Source organism: Echiichthys vipera (genome assembly GCF_963691815.1).
Source record: "Echiichthys vipera genome assembly, chromosome: 21".
Taxonomy (NCBI): domain Eukaryota; kingdom Metazoa; phylum Chordata; class Actinopteri; order Perciformes; family Trachinidae; genus Echiichthys; species Echiichthys vipera.
The window spans coordinates 13200323-13219084 of NC_139846.1; the positions used below are offsets into that span (position 1 = coordinate 13200323).

At 40.3% G+C, this 18762-nt stretch overlaps 3 protein-coding genes across 5 annotated transcripts; 1 reads left to right on the forward strand and 2 right to left on the reverse strand.

Annotated features, from left to right (window-relative positions):
- Positions 1–1802: 1802 nt before the first annotated feature.
- pdx1 (pancreatic and duodenal homeobox 1) lies at positions 1803–4418 on the forward strand (the record flags this gene model as incomplete). The annotated part of the gene is made up of 2 exons (XM_083936524.1): positions 1803–2181; positions 4021–4418. The coding sequence occupies 2 exons, from the start codon at positions 1803–1805 to the stop codon at positions 4416–4418; spliced, it is 777 nt and encodes a 258-aa protein (XP_083792650.1).
- Positions 4419–4841: 423 nt separating this feature from the next.
- Positions 4842–6424, reverse strand: urad (ureidoimidazoline (2-oxo-4-hydroxy-4-carboxy-5-) decarboxylase). The gene is made up of 3 exons (XM_083936483.1): positions 6369–6424; positions 5555–6000; positions 4842–5419 (listed from the first exon to the last, which is right to left on the reverse strand). Exons 2-3 carry the CDS (start codon positions 5733–5735, stop codon positions 5073–5075), a joined length of 528 nt encoding a protein of 175 aa, XP_083792609.1. The 5' UTR covers positions 5736–6000; positions 6369–6424; the 3' UTR covers positions 4842–5072.
- A 624-nt stretch (positions 6425–7048) lies between these two features.
- LOC310963654 (receptor-type tyrosine-protein kinase FLT3-like) lies at positions 7049–18404 on the reverse strand. 3 transcript variants are annotated; one of them, XM_083936545.1, is made up of 24 exons: positions 18342–18404; positions 17608–17690; positions 16803–16954; positions 16362–16486; positions 16078–16195; positions 15807–15946; positions 15468–15649; positions 15112–15250; positions 14814–14991; positions 14541–14641; positions 14324–14438; positions 14028–14233; positions 13823–13935; positions 13613–13745; positions 12953–13057; positions 12754–12864; positions 12437–12593; positions 12169–12281; positions 11955–12076; positions 9993–10115; positions 9790–9901; positions 9597–9696; positions 8554–8659; positions 7049–8408 (listed from the first exon to the last, which is right to left on the reverse strand). In XM_083936545.1, the coding sequence occupies exons 1-24, from the start codon at positions 18367–18369 to the stop codon at positions 8199–8201; spliced, it is 3072 nt and encodes a 1023-aa protein (XP_083792671.1). In that variant the 5' UTR covers positions 18370–18404; the 3' UTR covers positions 7049–8198. The 3 variants fall into 3 exon arrangements, with proteins under 3 accessions (XP_083792671.1, XP_083792670.1, XP_083792672.1); XM_083936544.1 differs by having other exon boundaries at positions 14028–14236; XM_083936546.1 differs by lacking the exons at positions 16362–16486; positions 16803–16954; positions 17608–17690; positions 18342–18404 and having other exon boundaries at positions 14028–14236; positions 16084–16165.
- Positions 18405–18762: the final 358 nt, after the last annotated feature.

Sequence of the window (18762 nt, forward strand, 5' to 3'; positions counted from 1 at the left end):
CACATTTTATCGCGTGTCCAACTTCTTGGCATGTATATACTGGCTATCAGAAACGGTTTTGTTTGTCAAAGGAGAAAAAAAACCTTGTTTCCCTGACACTCCTACATGTGTCCTCTCATGAACAAGTAGTTTCCAGCGATGGATTAGTAATATTTTAATAATGTTGTAATGACAACAATAACCTTAATTTAATAACAATAATTCAGTGATTAAATATGCATTATTTTCCCAGGTTTTAGTGGGGTCACTGGGCCTCCGTGACAACAGATGGACTGAAAGTGTTGCTGTTTATATCTTTCCCATCCATGTGTGTAACTCTTTTATTGTTCCACACACACAGCGGTTTTATAAACGCGGCAACTGCCATTGTGGTTGGTCCTGGTTACCCATAGATCTTTTATATATCTAAATGTAAGCTGCATTACTCCTCGCTTAAACCATTAAGCCAAATTCTGTGTATGGAAAGTCAGCTAAAATGCGTTTAACACCCTCATGCTTCATAAATCACGTTGTCCATCTGCACTGTAGTGGAGAATAGCTTGGGTTAACTGTTTCCTTCCTCTTTGAAACAATGATCAAATATAAACACCATTAAGCCGCAGTGCAGGGGGTGATTTGTATAGAATTGGTTTACTTGAACTTTATTGCATCGCTGAGTGCCCCATTAAGATACCGTGGAAAGTGCCATAATTGCTTTTGAAGAACTCAGTTCAAATAGTCTATTGATACACGCTATCAACCACGTAAAAGCCCCATGGCCCTGTAGAATTTACATGAAAAATAGGTAAATCACTCCTAACATGTGGCAGAGGCTCAGAATGTTGCATGGACGCGCAGCAGGTGAGCTCGTGGGTTGTGGAGACGCACGCTCCACGCGCACGCTGGTTAATTGAGTTCTGTTGCTCACTCCAACCTTAATTGGTTTTACCGCTAGGTCTTTCGTTTAATGGGGCGAACACACACTAAGACACACACACACACACACCTGCTGAGGCTAATGGCCGGCAAACATGGCGAGAGTGCGGCTCTGTTTGTTGTCGCCGAGGGCCCTGTCGCGCAGGGACTGTGGGCCCACGCGCGCTAAATGGTGTTAAATGATGCATTTACAGAAGTGTAATGGGTACATTTTAAAAGTCACAAAGGTGTAACATGAAATGAAAAAAGGGCTGTGGAAACAGAGTATGTTGTTTGAGCTTTTCACCGCCGAGTTTCCAAGACAACTGTCTCTCCATCCACAGGTCTCTTATCTGGCAGGTCAACCAATGTTTGCGCCCATACATATCGATTTATCAGCCGCAGAGTGCGGACTAGAGATATATCCATATAAAGTGTCGATGCCACATTATTTGAGGACAATCCTCCATGTGCTACAAGAGAACCGTGTTTCTCTGGTGCACTCTAGACCATTAAGGACCTCTTTATCCATTATTCTGGAGGAAAGGTCTCACAGATTCACCTGTTCCCTGTCTGTTGCTGCTGTGGGGGCAAACACAGGTGTGTGCCAGCCAGGTAAACGTTGCGGTATTGACAGAGTGCCATTGATTTACGCGCTCACGACCTGTTCTGTTCAATTCACTGAAAAAAAATCCCACAAGCTGCAGAATATCCTGGAAACTGGGGGCTATAGGTCTGCACGCAGTGAAACCAATGGCTTCGGCGCAGCAGAGTCACATGGTGGCAGAGTGACACACCTGTGTGGAGCCGTAAGGGGCCTCGTAGTTGCGCCAGAGGCAGCTATAGAGCAGAAGGTCCACGCCGAGGGCAGGGCGCAGGTACGGTACATGTGCGGGTCCTCGGAAGCCATGAATCGGGAAGATCTTTATTATCCTTCTCAGGTTTTTAAAGACTCCTGTGCCTACCAGAGATCACAGGGGGAGGACTACAACCACAGCCCGCCGCCCTGCCTCTACATGAGCAGGCAGGTCCACTCTGTCTACACACCGCCGTCCATGGGAGCCTTGGAGCAGGCCAGCCTTCCTGACATTAACCCCTCTTACAGTCTCCCCATGCGGGAGGATCCAGGTGTGCCTCAGCTCCACCATCCTCAGGGGCTCCAGCAGCAGCCTCTCCAGCCCGCTTCAGGCTATGGAGACGCGGGGGACCAGAGCAGATATCACCTCCCTTTCCCCTGGATGAAAACCACAAAATCCCACTCACACACCTGGAAAGGACAGTGGGCAGGTAATGGATCCTATATCAGACAATTACCGAATTAACGGAATCTATTTCTCAGAGCAGCAACTTCTACTCTCTCCTCATCGTATTTTAACATACAGGTTCATTTTTGTTTACTGCATTACTCATAGCAGTAACGAGTTCTCATAATGACCCATAATGACATCATGCTCCCAACAATATGATCCTGGGTGTTTCAGTTTACCTTGTCAGTCAATTTGTAAAAGGCCCGGAAGGTCAGCGCTTGCTTTTATCGGGCCTTATCGTCACAAATATGTGGGTTTTGTCTCAGCATATTCACAAATCGCTGTATCTTAAACCATCATAGGCTGAAGAGGAAATCTACCACAATAAGTTTGATTTGTGTGAAAAGTGACCTTTTGTAGGCCGTTAACAGGGAATTATTATGCCTTTACCAAATCTTACAGTTTCAGATAAATTAGCCCACTGATTCATTACATTTAGATTTTTTTTAAACTTCTATTACACAGGGAGGTTTTTTTAGCTTTAATTATAGGTCCAGAAAAAAAATCTGCTCAGACTTTTTCACATCAGAGAAAACTTTCAGAGGATTGAACACGTTTTTACCCTGCGTCACTGATTTGATATAAAGACATTTTCATAATTGATTCCTAAGCTCTTCCGTGATATTTTGGCCTACTTTTGGTGTATTTTGCGCACTGTTTTTGTGATAGTTAATTATAGTGTAGGGCGTACTGAAGATATACCAATGACTTTATTAGGTAAACTAGTTTTAAACAGCATAACTCCAGTGAATATAAGTGTTGAAGCTGACAGGATGCCATTGAGAAGGCTTTCGTTTTGAAGGGGCGGACATGCAAAAATTGTTATTAAAAATAATAATAATCATAATAAAGGCTAAAAGAGTGCATGCCAAGGGTCAAAGCAGTCAAATCTATAATTAATCCAAACCTATAATAAAAATATAGCAAAAATACATGTTATTGTTTGGGCATATAGTGTCGGTTTAGCTTAGATTTGAATCAACACAATATAGCCCTAATTTTAAGAGGGAAATAATATTGAATATATATATGAATGTCACATGCTCTTCTCTAAGTGCTACAATGATAATAGTTTATATTATATACAATATAAAAATGAGAACATCAAAGCAACTGATACATGAAAATGAACTGCAATGTGTAGCGAACTTGGCTCCTTATATATAAGCATATACTTTTAAATATAAATATATATATATTTGAATTTTTATGATATGGTGATATGTATATCTATAAATATTCTGCAGCAATACAGCCGTAGAAAAAACCCATTGTGTTAAAGGCTCTGTTACTAAACCACAAGGATCTCAGAGTCAGTTATCACAAACCTATCAATATTTGTAATATCTGGTATACATTTTAAATGTGGGACTTAAATGTGGGGTTTTTAGTCCACAGTAGGAGGAACAACCTACACACAACCATAAGTCTTAACCTCCAAAATAATTGCCACATCATCTTGAAGATCTATTGTTGCTTCCAAATTTGAACTCTGAATAAGAAATGATGATTATTTTTGGGTAAATCTCAAGTAGCCCAGGCCCTTATAGCAAATTCCGTGTAACATACAGACAAATACATATTTATGTCAGTGGATATCTAAAGACAAATATGCCCTGTGGTTTCTGGAGAGGTCCAAATCTAAGACAAGCACTTCTAATAATCGGCGTAATGAAATTATCCCTTTATGATAATTTATAAAACTGAATTTACGTTGCTTGAGATTTAGTTCAAACAAAACCATAAATCAACCTTCAAATGCTTTGATAAATGACCTATATCTCAACCGTGAGGGCACTAAATCTGTGTTTGTCTCCAGGACCATACATGATGGCGGAATCAGAGGAAAACAAACGCACGAGAACTGCCTACACGCGCGCCCAGCTGCTGGAGCTCGAGAAGGAGTTCCTGTTCAACCGCTACATCTCGAGGCCGCGCCGCGTGGAGCTGGCGCTGACCCTGAGCCTCACCGAGCGCCACATCAAGATCTGGTTCCAGAACCGGCGAATGAAGTGGAAGAAGGAGGAGGACCGGAAGAGGACGAGGGGGGGCGACCCGGACCAAGACTCTTCCATCACCTCTGGGGACCAGGGGGAGGCCGCGGGAGGGGTCACCTCCGCGAACGGTCCTCACACCACGACCACCACCACCTCACCTCCCGTTTCCCCGCTGCACGGTCACTCCCTCCCCGTACCTGGAGCCAGAGAGCCCGCATAGACCCGCAGCAGGTTCTCAAGACTGGGAGTTCGACTCACATTGCAGGGATCTTTCTTTGGAAAGTCCACTTCAAATCCACTTTTAAGGAAATCCCTAATGGAGAGTGAAACCTACAGCATATTTTGGCATTTACAGAAAATGCTAATTTTCCAGTGACACCCTTGAAATTTCTCAAGGACCATCCTTCTTTTTGGATAACACTGTCCGTCACTGGCTGGACTGAAGGGGCACTTCTTCTTCCCACGTCATTGGGAGACAACCAAAACATGCGGGGACTACTTTTTCTCCCATTTAGAGGCAGAATTCAGCTGCACAGACTGTTGCATGGTCAAATCAAGTTTTACAGTGCGTTGTTTTTCAGCTCAGACATGTGAGTAGTATGAGTTAATGAATGTAAAGCCTCTACGCGTAATATGACTGTATATGCCATATTATCTGTGTCATATACTTGTATATAAGCCAAGACTATATCCTGTAAATTGTTGAATTAGAATCACGTGTTTTATTGTTTGAAGACGACATTGTACAGCATGAATAACACACATGATACATTTGGAATAAATCAAATATCACACCGCCTGTACGGCTCTGATGACCTGGTACTCTCACATGGTTAAACTTGCACCATCCAATATAAACTCCAGTAAGTAAGGTTCATAACTTGGCAGCGTCAGTGAGCACGAGGCCTTGAAGACGCAGGTGACATATCTTCTTCACCTCCTCGATGCCGCGCGCCCGCTCCACCGCGCGCTCGTTGAGACAGCGCTCGGACAGCTGCCGTAATATGTTGGACTTGTCGTTCATCCGGGCGCAGATTACAAACGGGAACCCGAAGCGCTCCTTGTACTCCTCGTTGAGCCGGGCCATGCGCAAAGCTTCCGCGGAGTCCAGCGCATCCATCCCGGCTCCCGCCTGCTCCTCGCGCGACTCCGGGGTCAGTGTGCCGCTCTGCAGGTCCCTGCCCGCGAGGTCCGGGTGACACCTGAGGATCCCCTCTTTACCTAAATGAATATACTGTCTTATGAGTACCAATGCGCGTGGAGTAAATCACCTTTTTAAGGGCACGCCCCTAGAGGCAGCCACCTAAATCACAAAATATGACAAAAAGTTAACAAAAACAAATGTGTGTGTCTCACCTGATGATGGCAGAGCATCGATGAAGTCACCGATTGCAGCTTCCAAGGCAGTTAAGTTCAAAAAGGGACGCTCCGACCACACAGCAGCTGTTATAATGGGACACTTCTCCACCACATTGCCCAGAATATTCACAAAATCCTCATAAGGAAGAGCATTTACTGTGGCGATGTCCATGTTCATGTGGTGACTCTATCCAGTAGACACACCATCTGTTTTTGACCTTTGGACAAGACTTTGCAACGAGGGTTAATGCACTGTTGGACACACACAACAAGCTCCCTCAGCCTGGCGAGGGTCAATATTTTTATTGGTCAGATCAATTGCCAATCATTTGATGTTGGAAAGAAGATTTTCCTGAAGGGTTTAAAGGCAAAAAAACCCAAAACAAAACAGTGATGCAAGGTGAATTTGGTTCTCCAACATGCTGACTGATCTCTGGCGTCTCCTAGAGTACAGAGAAAGAAAGTGGAAGTCTTTTGAATGCTGCTTTTGTTCTAGGCTGTTCATTGTCTTTTCTGCGTAATCATCAGCTGGATCTCTATTGTATCTCCTGTTTATGTGTCTTATCTATAATAAAAACAGTCAAATAAGGCTTCCACTGAAGGCAATGGTTGCAATTTACGAAAAGAACCACGTATTGCACAATCCACTGGCACCTGTGGAGAGGAGAAAACCTTAATAACCCTTTAAACTCACTGGGCCTACTTGTGCTAATCTATACAGGGTAAACAAACGTGTCCGTATTCTAAATACTACTCAAGTATGTTTACTGTACTGTGCTCCTTAAACAATATTATTCATAAATGTTCTCACCGTCCGCTAAAGCAGTCTCCCCTCTTTCCTTCCCAGGTAAACTTGTTAACACTTCCTGTGTTTTCTGTATTCCCCCCCCCCCCCCCCCTCCCCGATCGTTTGCTGTTGGAGAGAAGTGAAACTCCACCCCCTGCTGTCCACAGTCAACGGCAGCAGGGCTTTGATTTGCAGGGTTTATTTCCCGCAGTGGTGGAATGCAAAGATCTCAATACAACTTTAAGCTGCTTGTGCTTGAGTGTTTCAATTGCACGCTACTTTACAGGCCTATACTTTTAACTCCACTATATGCATCTGACAGCTTTATTTACTTTTCAAATTGCATTATGCATGCATCCTTTATGTGGTGAGAAAATTCTTCTACTTCTTAGGGTAAAAAAAAAACTTCTTAAAAGCCTTTATGGATCAGCTGGAAAATGCATCACTGCAAAGGTGTTTTTCTGACAACATGAAAATAACTTTTTAGAGCTGGTTCTCAAAGTACAGCGACATTGCAAACCTAGGATGATCTATAAACTATGGTGTATTGCTGTAGATTAATCAGGATGTAAAGTTAAAACGAGCATAACCTTAAACAACTACAGCAGTAAAATGCAGCAGTCAGCAGAAACCCAGAAACACTGACAGGGAATATTTTACTGTATAATGAATAGTTGGACATTTGATGCTTTCTGTACATTTTATTGATATTGAATGTAATATTTTGAATGCAATGCTATTTCACAGTGTGATACTTTTACTTAAGTAAATGAATGAATACTCCTTCCACCACTGATTTCCTACACATATACTGTATAAATTAATGCTCTTACCACCAGGTTTTATCACCTCTTCAGGCTTTTGGAGATTACTCAAAACAATCTGAGAAACCAAAATGACTCTGTGGGTTGAACTGTTCAGACACATGCAGCTGACCTACATTGTGATCACCAGTTTTTCTTTCAGTGTGTAAAGTACATTTTTATTGCAGGTATAAATGCTTCAACAAACACAAACAAATAAAGTCCATTAAAGAAAATCCAAAATATGTTAAAATAGAAACTCTTATTTGAAAAAAAAAATATAATTGTGTACAAACTTGAAAGTAACTACCAAAATATGAGACCACAACAAAAATAATTACCATCACATTTCACTGCAAAACAACATATATGTGATATATTTATATGATAAAATATTGCTCCAGTGTGTAGGACCTAATGTAGAAAAAAAGGAGCGCTCTAAATCTTACGTGTCTTCAGTCAGAGAATATTTAGGATCATTTTATGAAACAGTTTTTCATTTTTAGCTGCACAATATAAAAAGAAAGAAAACAAAAAACCTTTGTTTACATTTGGACCAATTTTCATAGTGATAATATAACTCACTGAAATCCCATACACATAATTAAAACCATGTTTTTATTACAATATTCTAATAAAATATAATGCAAGTGCATCCTGCTGTCACTCTGTATGGAAGCTCTGAGAGGCAAGTGAGAAAAAAAATATGTGGTGACCCATTTTCTCAACTAACTAGTTTTCTCTTCTCTGCTTATGACTTAAGAAGAAGTGGGGGAAAGGGTTTTGCGTGGACTTTCTGTTCCCTTTATTAAAAAAAAAGTATTGCAGGTGCATTTTTTTCAAGAACCTTAAAAAGATTCTTCTGGCAAAACCTTTAGTTGACCTGTTTTTAAGCACAAACACAGAGAAGAGAAAACATCTTAGATCAGACTTAGAAAACGGATCAACAGACTTTTTTCTTCCGTACTCTTGAGATTATTTCTTTGTGAAAAATCTTTAAAAAAAAGTTTGGGTTTGAACATTTGGTCAACATACATTAAGTGATAGGTGATCACTCTGTATCAGATGGCTTCACCAGCTTCTCCTCAGCTGCCACAGTGTCTGAGTCTGACACTTCTGCTTTGCTTTCTTCAGTCGCATGGGTTCGACAGTAGTCATTGGCCGCTTTGTTCTCGTTCTGTTTTGTTAAAGCGGAAATATCCAAAATGGCCGAAGGGCTCTGGTAATCACTGGAAGTCTGGTCGAGCATGTTATGATAGAGCTGAAAGAGGAAGGACACAGTGCTGCTTGTAGATCAGATGCAATGTTTACATGTCTGGCCAGCGGTGGAGATGAAAATAATAAAACTCTGCTTCAAATAGACTATTTCTATCCACCAGTATTTTGATCCTGCTCTACAGGCCTACCTTCTCCTCTCTGTCTGTCAGCTGGTCACACATGAAGGACACCAGTTTGGAGAAAGATGGCCGGTTGCAGGGATCCAGAGCCCAGCACTTACACATCATCTCATATCTGGAGAAAAAGAAAAAAGAAAGGCATGGAGAAAGGAGGGGAAATCCTTTGCTATAGTTCCTTTATTTAGATGTATTTGTTTCGAAGACAGTTGTGGAAAAAGTACCAATAAAACAGAGTAAAATACTCTACATTGTAAGTAAAAGCTCTGCATTCTTTAAGTAAAGAAGTATTATCAGCAACATGTACTTAAAGCACAAAAAGAAAACGTACTGTAAAATGACCCTTTCCATTAATGTGTATGCAGCATTTTGGTGGAGCTAGTTTCTTATATGCAGTCCAGTGGCAACTGTTTGGTCCAAACAAAACAAGAGAAATGATCTGGGTTGTTAGTTCAACTTGTTTTAACACGTATGAACCTGTCTACAAAACTGACTTCATCTTGATAAAATAAAGTATAACTGAAAAAAATATCATTATTATTATTACCTAATTTGACTTGATTTACGTCTGGATATTTACTGCACTGTAACTCAAGTTTTAAATAACTTAAGTACAGTAAATAATATGGTTGTTATTATGTTGTTTGTATAGCTGGAGTTTGAAACAAAAATAATTTCCCCCTGGGATTAATAAAGTATTTCTGGTTCTGATACTGATTCTGAAAGTACAATATTTCAAAATGAAGTATAAAGTAGCAGAAAATAGTAACACAAACACTCAGGTAAAGTAAAAGTCCCTCAAATGTGAAATAAAGTACATCACTTCTATACGTGTACTTCTTTCTGCCACTGCTTGAAGATGATTCCTCTCATTCAAAAATCTATATCATCATATTTATTAGTACTATGTCATACCAATTTTACTGCAACTCCTCATCATCAACTTATCATGACAGCGTGCAGAGGTGATTCTGAAACTTGTCAGTGTCTCAAGTCTATAGGAATACATTTACTAGAAACACAATGGTTGCACGCAGAAGACAGAAGACACCTACACAGACTCGTTGGCGTAGTATGGGCACTCCATCTTAAATCCACTCTCAATCATTGAGTAGAACGTATGATCCACCTTCATGCCTGGGTATGGAGTAACACCTGAAAGGTACACACACAGACTTGGTATTAAGCATTTTAAAGGAATAGCTTATTGTGGTTTAAATGTCATGGAGAGCACTGGTTAAAGCTTACCAAGTGAGAAGATCTCCCAGAGCAGGATGCCATAAGCCCAGACGTCACTCTTCATGGTGTAGATCCCCTGAAAGGTACTCTCTGGTGCCATCCACTTCACTGGCAAACGCACCTGGAGAGTCAAGTCACCCACGTAATGTGTGAGAAGTGATCAAATATATATACAGTAACCAATAAATGCTGTAAAATAAAATCAGTCGTACATTTCCTCTCACAACATAGTTGGAGTCGTTGTCGATGTCCCGGGCCAGTCCGAAGTCACCAATTTTCACCAGCCGGCCCTTTGTCACTAACACGTTTCGAGCTGCCAGGTCTCGATGGATGCACTGCAGACAGACAGGTACAATCAGAACGGTAACTTAAATCATACCCAACACAATCCACAGAGACCAAGTCTGTAGAGGTTGGGGGTTGGTGAGGCGCTGTGAAGTAGTTTTTCCCATTTCTTGCTGTGTCTTAGTTTTTAATGGAGATTGTTGTTTTGTTTTTTTCCCTTTTTTTGTTTCAATCAGTTTGTTGTTTTTGGAGACCGTTGAGTTTGTCATTATCTTTATTGCTAGTTTTTATTTAATTTTTATTGTCTAAATTTTGCATTATTTTTTTCTCCCCCTTTTTTGTCCAAGAAGCGGGTCTGTGTCTTTGGTTTGCCTTGAGTTGTGATGTGTATGTTGTTTGTGTCTGTTTTTATTTGTGACATAAAAAAAGAAAAAAAGACCAAGTCTATGTGGCCAAAATCTTCTATTCTGATATCTCGATAACGATATTCATCATGATATAGCATTTTTTATGGTAATTCAATAAATAGCCTCTAAGAAATAACTACATGGTAATTGTCACGTGGGGTGACGGAGAGTACACGGGGGATGGGACCCAAATGCAGACACGGAACTCAGGAGACGGTATTAACAAATTTAATAAAAATTATTTACAAAAAGGTGCATTAAACACAAAGGAAAAACACGCAGAGAACTGATACAAATGGACAAGAGGAATGGACACAAGAGGACAGGTACGCAGGGAGACATCAGGGTATGTTGAGGGTATGATCCGGCACTGAATGAGGCTCAGGACCGGCTTAATATACAGAGTGGCAGGTGATCGATGCTAACAAGGATCACCTGCCAGGAAAATAAACTCAAGACCAGAGAAACAGAAAAGGGGAGCACATACAGAAAAACACAGACAGAGGGAGACAAAAACAACGACTTAACAGGAGAGGGAGACTGTCCTGATCCAATCACGGCAGTAGTTCCTATTTTTGTCTACTCTTTAGGGCAAAATGAACATAACATGCAAGGGTCACAAACGAAAAGTGTCGTCCAAATGACGTAAATATTGCTGTTAACCAGTTCAGCCTGAATTTTAGACATTGCGATTGTCTTGACAATATATATCGTCATATCGCCCAGCCGTACTGGACCGACATGTGAGTTTTGGAGGCTGACAACAATTTTACATTCAATTTATAAAGATCTTAAAATTCTGGCTATAACAGACCAGCATGTGGAGAAACAACAGCTGAGGAACTTGTAAAAATGTATATGTTGAAGTATCTCTCTTAAAAAATAAGCAGATTCATCAAAATGTGATCTTTAGGGCTGCAATTTATGCTATTTTTAATTATCAGTTAATGTGCAGATTATTTCCCAGATTAATTCAATCATTGATTGGTCTATAGAATATGATATAATAATGAAAAATGCTCAAATGAATATCTTCAAATAGCTTGTTTGGTCTGGTCTAAAACCTGTATAGATCGAGAGATGCCAGAATTGAAGCGATTGTTTGTTATTTTGCTTAAAATGTACCTTAATGATTAACCATTGATAAAGTTGTGTTGTTAATGTAGAGGGTTTACACAGGGAGGCCCCTCACAGAGGCAGATTCATGCACAGGCTGGGCCAGGCTGCAGCCTAGGGGCCCCAGGTGTGCAGAGGCCCCCGGATTTTTTTCTTAATTTACTACACTGGGATAAAAAACTTTCCTCCTGTTAGGGCCCTTAGAAACATTATAAAAAAATGAAGTCAAATGAAGGTTGAGGGGTCTTCTTCTGTTCTAGCTGGGTTTTTTTCTGATAAAGCTGATTAATAATGTGGGAGGCCCAGACAAACAGTAGCCTAGGGTCCCTGACCACCTTGATCCACCACTGGCCTTTCGTATCTTACATTCTTGGAGGAGAGGAACTCCATGCCTTTGGCCACTTGGTAGGCAAAGCAGAGCAGGTCATCAAAGGTCAGGGTCTGCAGGTCCTCTACCTGATCGTCTGGGTCTTCATAGATGCCTGGGTCTGCAGATAAACTGGGATCAGTTAGGAGAACAACTGAAAGTGTGAATGTATTAGTTTATCAGGCATGCTCTGACATCATGGTATTTCTTCACCTTGGAAGCTGTCCATGTCACCTGAGTTGATAGTGAGGAGGGCGATGTCCTCCTGCCCTCTGGTGGTAGAGCTGTGCATGGGCACGTAATTGTCTGCTGCTGTGCCTAGCTCACTGAGAAAACACAAATGTGATGTCACTGTAAAGTTCAACTTTTACAAATATGCCTGCACTTATGTAGAATATTATCTTTATAACCCTTTGTTGCCCCTATTGCCAAACGTTTCCCGACATTTCTCTTCCCACCCCTTGTTCCCCATTGTTCCTACCCAGAGCTTTTCCTAGGCTGCAGGTTGTGGTAAAGGCTGCTGAAACGGTCCTTGTTGAAAGCATCGGTCACAGACTTGTGGTAGCGCTCTCTGTTTTTCTTTAGGTAGTTCAGTAGATCTCCATAACAACAGTACTGGAAAATCAGGTATATGGGTCCTGTATGTGAAAAACAAATAATAAATGGAATCAAAATGATCTGCAATGACACTAGAGGGATCAACCCATCTGACAAAATCCACCTGCCTACTTGGAGTGAAATCAGATGCAATGAGTGTTTACAAATTTCTAGTGCATGTGTGTAATTACCAGTGGTTACCTGTGTCTGTGCATGCCCCGAGCAGGTTAACGATGTTGGCATGGTGACCGATGTGAGTCAGCATCTTGAGCTCCGACATCAGAGCTTCCTTCTCCACCGTCTGGTGTTTCTCTGCAGTATCAAATTTGGCATCGACCACTGAAATGACCTCCATAACATTTTGCATTTCTCTCACAGAATAAATATACGAAACACTGACCTTTGAGCATCTTGACGGCCACCTGCTGTGAGACTCCAGGCTTGTTGATGCCATAAGCTGTAGCCTGGAGCACCATACCAAAAGCACCAGAGCCCAGTTCTTGACCTGGGGGACGGGAGGACATGGAAACACTCAACACACATATTGACCTTTCAGGCAAGTGTAACTTTACTGGAACAATAACATTAAAAGTCTTGGAAGTGGTGGGATGCAACTACTGGTACATGTATTTGAGGACTGTAAGTAAAGTTTTGATGTAATTGAAAATTGGATAACCTTCAAAATAACATGCACTGTGAACATTAAACCAGTGGTACACAACTTTTTTAGCTTGTAGCCCCTTGTCACTCATTTAAATAACTGTTCATGCCCCAAAGAGGTAAAACTCAACTAAAAAGTGTAAGAAAAGAGCAAAGACTGGAAAAATGTCAGAAAAATGAATTCAATTTATGTAACTAGTAGCCTACTTTTACTTTTTAAAGTATAGGTTAAATTAGGAAATACTCTTGTACTACGTAGGATTTTAAATGTAGGTGTTTTACACTATATATATATATATATATATATATATATATATATATATATATATATATGTTTATTGTGTTTTTAATATTACTTGTAATGGAGTATTTCATGTCTAATGCTTGGTGCAGCTCATACCCAGTTCCAGGTTCTCCCTGGGAAACTCCCATTTCAGGTCGTACCCGAACTCCTTGAAGTTTATGTAGATGTAATCATTGTCATTGGGTCCAACCATCTGGATCATCTGAAGCTGGGGCTGATACTGGGGTTTCTATTGGAAACACCAAAGGGTTGGCATCATGTCCTCTTGTGTGTTTGTGTGTATGTGTTTCAATGTGTAATACATACCTTCTTTTTGACAAAGTACAAGAGCACCACGATAACTACTGCCAAAGCCAGGAGCAAAAGCATACTGCCTATTTTCAGCACCATCAAGCTGCTGTTGTCATTATTGGGAACACCTAAAAACAACGATGAAGGACAGTTTCTAATGACAGTCATGCATAAACCCAACTAAAATGTCATGATTTTGTTGTGAAATTAATCTGGCTACCTCTGGAGGCCTGAAGTGAAGGTGGGTAGTATATTGAGTATTGTGTTCGGCACCAGGAGCCAACTGAGTTTGTGAGGCAAAACCTTAAATGGTGCCCATCTACTAAATTTCTGCTCAGAGAGCTCTTGATTGACTTCTCACAGAAGACGTCAGTGTCTATTCGAGAGGCACCTGGGACCTCCTTCCAGGAAGAGTCTGCGTCACAGCTGCTACGGGGCAAAAAATAAAGACTTGAGGAAATCTGAATCTGAGTTTGTGGGTTCAACGGGGCTACAGTGCTGACACGGTGATCATACCTGTCATTGGACAGAGAACAAGACATCCAGGTATAACTTGCTGGCACAAGACTCACAGTCTCAAAGGTGAAGGTATTATTGCCGTTGTTGATCCTGAATTTGAACTTTGGTGGGCCTGAAACAAAAATATAATTGTAAAGTTTTAAAAGTGATATAGCTGTGCAGAAGTCAATACCAGATAAATAAAAATAAATAAAATAAGATAGATCTCTCGTACCTACAACACACACTGATATATTCTTTGTTACTATTTGTCCTCCAGCCTCCAAGTGTAATTTATAATCTCCTGATTTGAGTGCACCACAGAGCTTCACAGTCCTGAGAAGACCACATTCATAGGAAAGCATACAAAAGTCAAACATCTAATATCATATGAGTATATCTTCCAAACGGCTAGTTTACTGTATAAATGTACATGAGCATTAACAGACAGCTAGGTTTATGCAACATTTTTAGTTCAGCTCAAGGAAACAGTGCTTCATGCTACTACCTGTGCTTTGTTACCCAATTGTCTCTGATACATTTAGTCATATTTTTATCAGGAGCTTCCCAGGAACAGTGCTGGAGCACAGGGTGGTAGGAAACACTGGCTTGCAAACAGGCATGGGACGCATTCTGAGCTGGTATGATCTTGCTCGTATCCAGCTGAACAGAAAGGAAGCCCTCAGCTGAGGCAGCAGAGGAATTAAATCAGTACATGTACAAATGGGACTCGACATTATAAACAACATTTGAATGAAGTGCTCACCAACAGAGAGAACGAATAAAGTGAAATTAATTCCACTCACCTTGGACCTGAATGTCAACAGATTTTGTTTTTTTGGTTTTACTCCTGCAGGTATATGTGCCGCTGTGGTCCGTACTAACTGATTCAATGAACAGGTAGGCCATCTGACTTCTTTTATGTTTGTCATTTTTAATGCATACCTGGGACAAAAAAATGTAGTTTTTAATTAAATAATTAAATGAAAGGGAAAGATTTATGTTATCATTTGTGATTTGTGTTTTAAACTACGGTGTCTTAAAGGTCTCATATTGTAAAAAGTGTCTTTTTTTTTATATTAAGCAGGTCAATATACTTGTGTAATAAATCAAATTTGCTCACATAAAAATGAACAGAACATCTCAGTGGGAATTAATGTACCTCTTTCTTGACTTTAGAAGAGCATGCTAACACTGTGGCATCCATTGTTTTGCCGCCATGCTCCCAGACAAGTGAAGGCTTCCCGTACGGTTGGTGCATTCGGCAGCGCAGAAGCAAAGACTGATTCGGGCTCAAGGTCACATTAGAAACCTCATCATTTTTCATAAAGTCACTGTCTAGGTCTGAAACACACAACAGGGTCTCAGTTAGGGATGTGCAATGGGCTGTGGACTGCTTTTCCTCCAACCTTCTCAGGTGGTTGAAGTAAAAATGGAGAAAATTAACTTCTGTCTGTGGTCATTTATTATGTGGAATGCATTTGCTGAAATATTGAATTACCATAGTCATACAGTTGGGAGCATTCTTGTCCTTCAGCATTAGTAGCACAGCACATCACTCCTCTCTCCGAATAGTCACTACTAGATGTTGTAATACTTTCCCATCCACTGTTTCCAGGAACAGCTTTCCCATCATTGTTTCTATTCAAAAGGAGTATCATAATTCAGAAATTTAAACTCTAATTATTATTTTTTAAAACAAAGTTAGTGTCATTATTATCAGTTAAACATGTTCTGAATCATGCACGCAAATGTAATGGATAAGCTCTTACCCAGACCATTTAAGTGTGGACTTTGGGCAGTCTTCACCCTCAGAGATGCATGTGAAATAAGGAGAACTCATTCTGTCATCTACTTTTTCCAGTGACAGCGTTGGTTTTTTGGGACGTTCTGGGAAAAAAAATCACGTCACTTGTTACCATAGTTTATCAGCACCAAACAGTCTAGTGTTTGTTTGCTGTTTTGAGCGTGTAAGCGTTGAGCGTGCGAGTAAGCGTGCGAGTAAGCGTTGTAGAAGAGAGGTGAGAGAGTGACATATGACGGAGCTGTTACTCACTCATTACTACATGCAGAGACACAGTCATTAAGGATCTGGTCCCATCGCTAGTTTCACAGCTCAGCGCGTACTCCCCTGAATCCGTCCCAGAAAGAGATGTTAGGACCATGGTGTGACTCCCATTTCTGGTGAGGTTTAAGAATCAAGCCTCAATGTAATCATCAGTAAAAAGGGGAAAAACACCTATATACACACACACACGCACACACACACACACACACGCACACACGCACACACGCACACACACATACACACACGCACACGCACACGCACACACGCACACACACACACACACACGCACACACGCACACACGCACACACACATACACGCACACGCACACGCACGCACACGCACACACACACACACACACACACACACACACACACACACACACACACACACACACACACACACACACACACACACATAATTCCACTTACACTGTCAGTAGTGGGACTGATCGTCTGATCCAGTGGCAGATGGGGTATTCAGAAAAGTGCTCCAGGGAGATGATGAGTTTCTTACCAACACACACCTCTACGCTGACAGAACCAGATGCATTCCGATGGTCAGCTGGCACAAAACATGCCGCCTGAAACACAAGACTCACCATTTAATCATCCTGCAGCTCTCTGTGTGGCAGTGTGATCAAGATTGTGTGTGAATGTTGTAAACACATACACAACAAGCTGAATTTTTACCTGTACATTGAGACACATAACATAGCTGAGACTATTTGACGTCTGTGTTTTAATTAGAAATCATTAAGACAGGTTTAATTTTTAAATGATTGCACTAAATTGACACATAAACAGATAGACTTCAAACTGATGAGCAGAAAAAAACATATTTAGTCAAGTTTGTGCTATTTCCCTCTCTGTTGTTTCACAACCTCTTGTTGCACTACAGGTTTGTCTTTCTGTTTCTAAGTGAATCCATTTCGTGTCCTCTAAAAGAAAATCAATGTTTAGTCTGATAATTTGGTCCCACGTATGGAAGACAATGACAATGGCATTCATGACAACAGTGTAGGCTATTTGCTAGACAAAGACAATTTTATAAAAGCAAACATTAAATGACATTATGATCTTTAAAACCTGCCATCTAAATGTGCTGTTTGTCCAACCCTGCTCACATTCCTAGTAGGTATAATGTTTCAGATATAAACAGTAACTCAGAAATACCATGCCTATTGTATGTTGTCATTAATTTGAATTTGAAGAGTTAATTTAAGGATCCGTTTACCTCATGACTGGGCACACAGATCTGATTCTGCACTTCCACACCAACAGAGCGCTGAAGCTCGACAGCACACAGCAGAAACACAGCTAGAGAGACACAACGTTTCAACTTTACTTCAAATGTTTGTTTATGTTTTCTGAATAGCATGAAGACATAAAAAATAAACATATTTTAAAGAAATCAACACGAGAAAAACAGTCATAAAAAACAATAACAATATTGTCATAAAGGTAAATTAATTGTTTAGTTTATGTCCTTTCAGTGGTTTAACCAACTATATTTGGTATAGATTAAGATTAGACTAATTTAGTCATTTTGTTTATTAAAGGGATTGTTTTATGAACAATCAAATGTCTCTCAACACAAGTTAACCTATACAAGTTATCATATATAGATAGATAGATGACTTTATTTATTTAAATTAGGTCATCGTAGCAGCGGTGCAATACAATCAGAAATACAAAATATAAAATACAAAATATAAACTACAATAAGAGTGCAGTATCGCAAATTTAAAACACTATATTACAATATACTATGTGGATTTTAAGGTGCAAGATAAAGAGAGAAAGGTGCATCGTTGATTACAGTTTTAAGATTTAAGTAATAATTACTGTTATTTTTTATTACTTAATAAATAAGTAATATATATTATATAAACATCCTAAAACCAATTTTTTTAAATCAACCCTTCCAATAACTGAGCCCACAGAACAGAGACTTGTGATCGGACTCACCCGCAATCATGTTCCTGTGGCTCCGCATTGATGCTGTCACACACTCATCACCGGGTCAAACGGCGACGCTTTGATGTAGAGATGTGCGCGTGAGTACCTTTTTAACAGGGGAAGTGTCACTGGAGGCGATGACGTTGGCAGCCACGCCTGTCTGCAACATTCAAAGTGTACATTAATGTTATAACGATTTATAATCGTGCAGGAAACAATTTATAATGTCACACTGTAATAAAAAAGGTCATACACATGCAAAGCATATTGAAGTCATTATAAACTTATATTTAAAGTAATTCTGGGATTTAAGAAATCAGAATCAGAAATACTTTAATAAGAAAATGATTTTTGTTACACAACTCCAGATCTACAGGCAACAAATATTATACCGACTAAAAATATATTAGAAAAGACTAAAATTTGAAAA

Coding starts and splice junctions, on each gene's coding strand:
- urad (XM_083936483.1), bottom strand. CDS start 5,735: ATGAACATGGACATCGCCACAGTAAATGCTCTTCCTTATGAGGATTTT. Junction 5,420..5,554: donor CGATGCTCTGCCATCATCAG/GTGAGACACACA, acceptor ATATTCATTTAG/GTAAAGAGGGGATCCTCAGG.
- LOC310963654 (XM_083936544.1), bottom strand. CDS start 18,369: ATGCGGAGCCACAGGAACATGATTGCGG. Junction 15,251..15,467: donor CTTCTAAAGTCAAGAAAGAG/GTACATTAATTC, acceptor TTTTTGTCCCAG/GTATGCATTAAAAATGACAA. Junction 12,077..12,168: donor TGACATGGACAGCTTCCAAG/GTGAAGAAATAC, acceptor GTTTATCTGCAG/ACCCAGGCATCTATGAAGAC.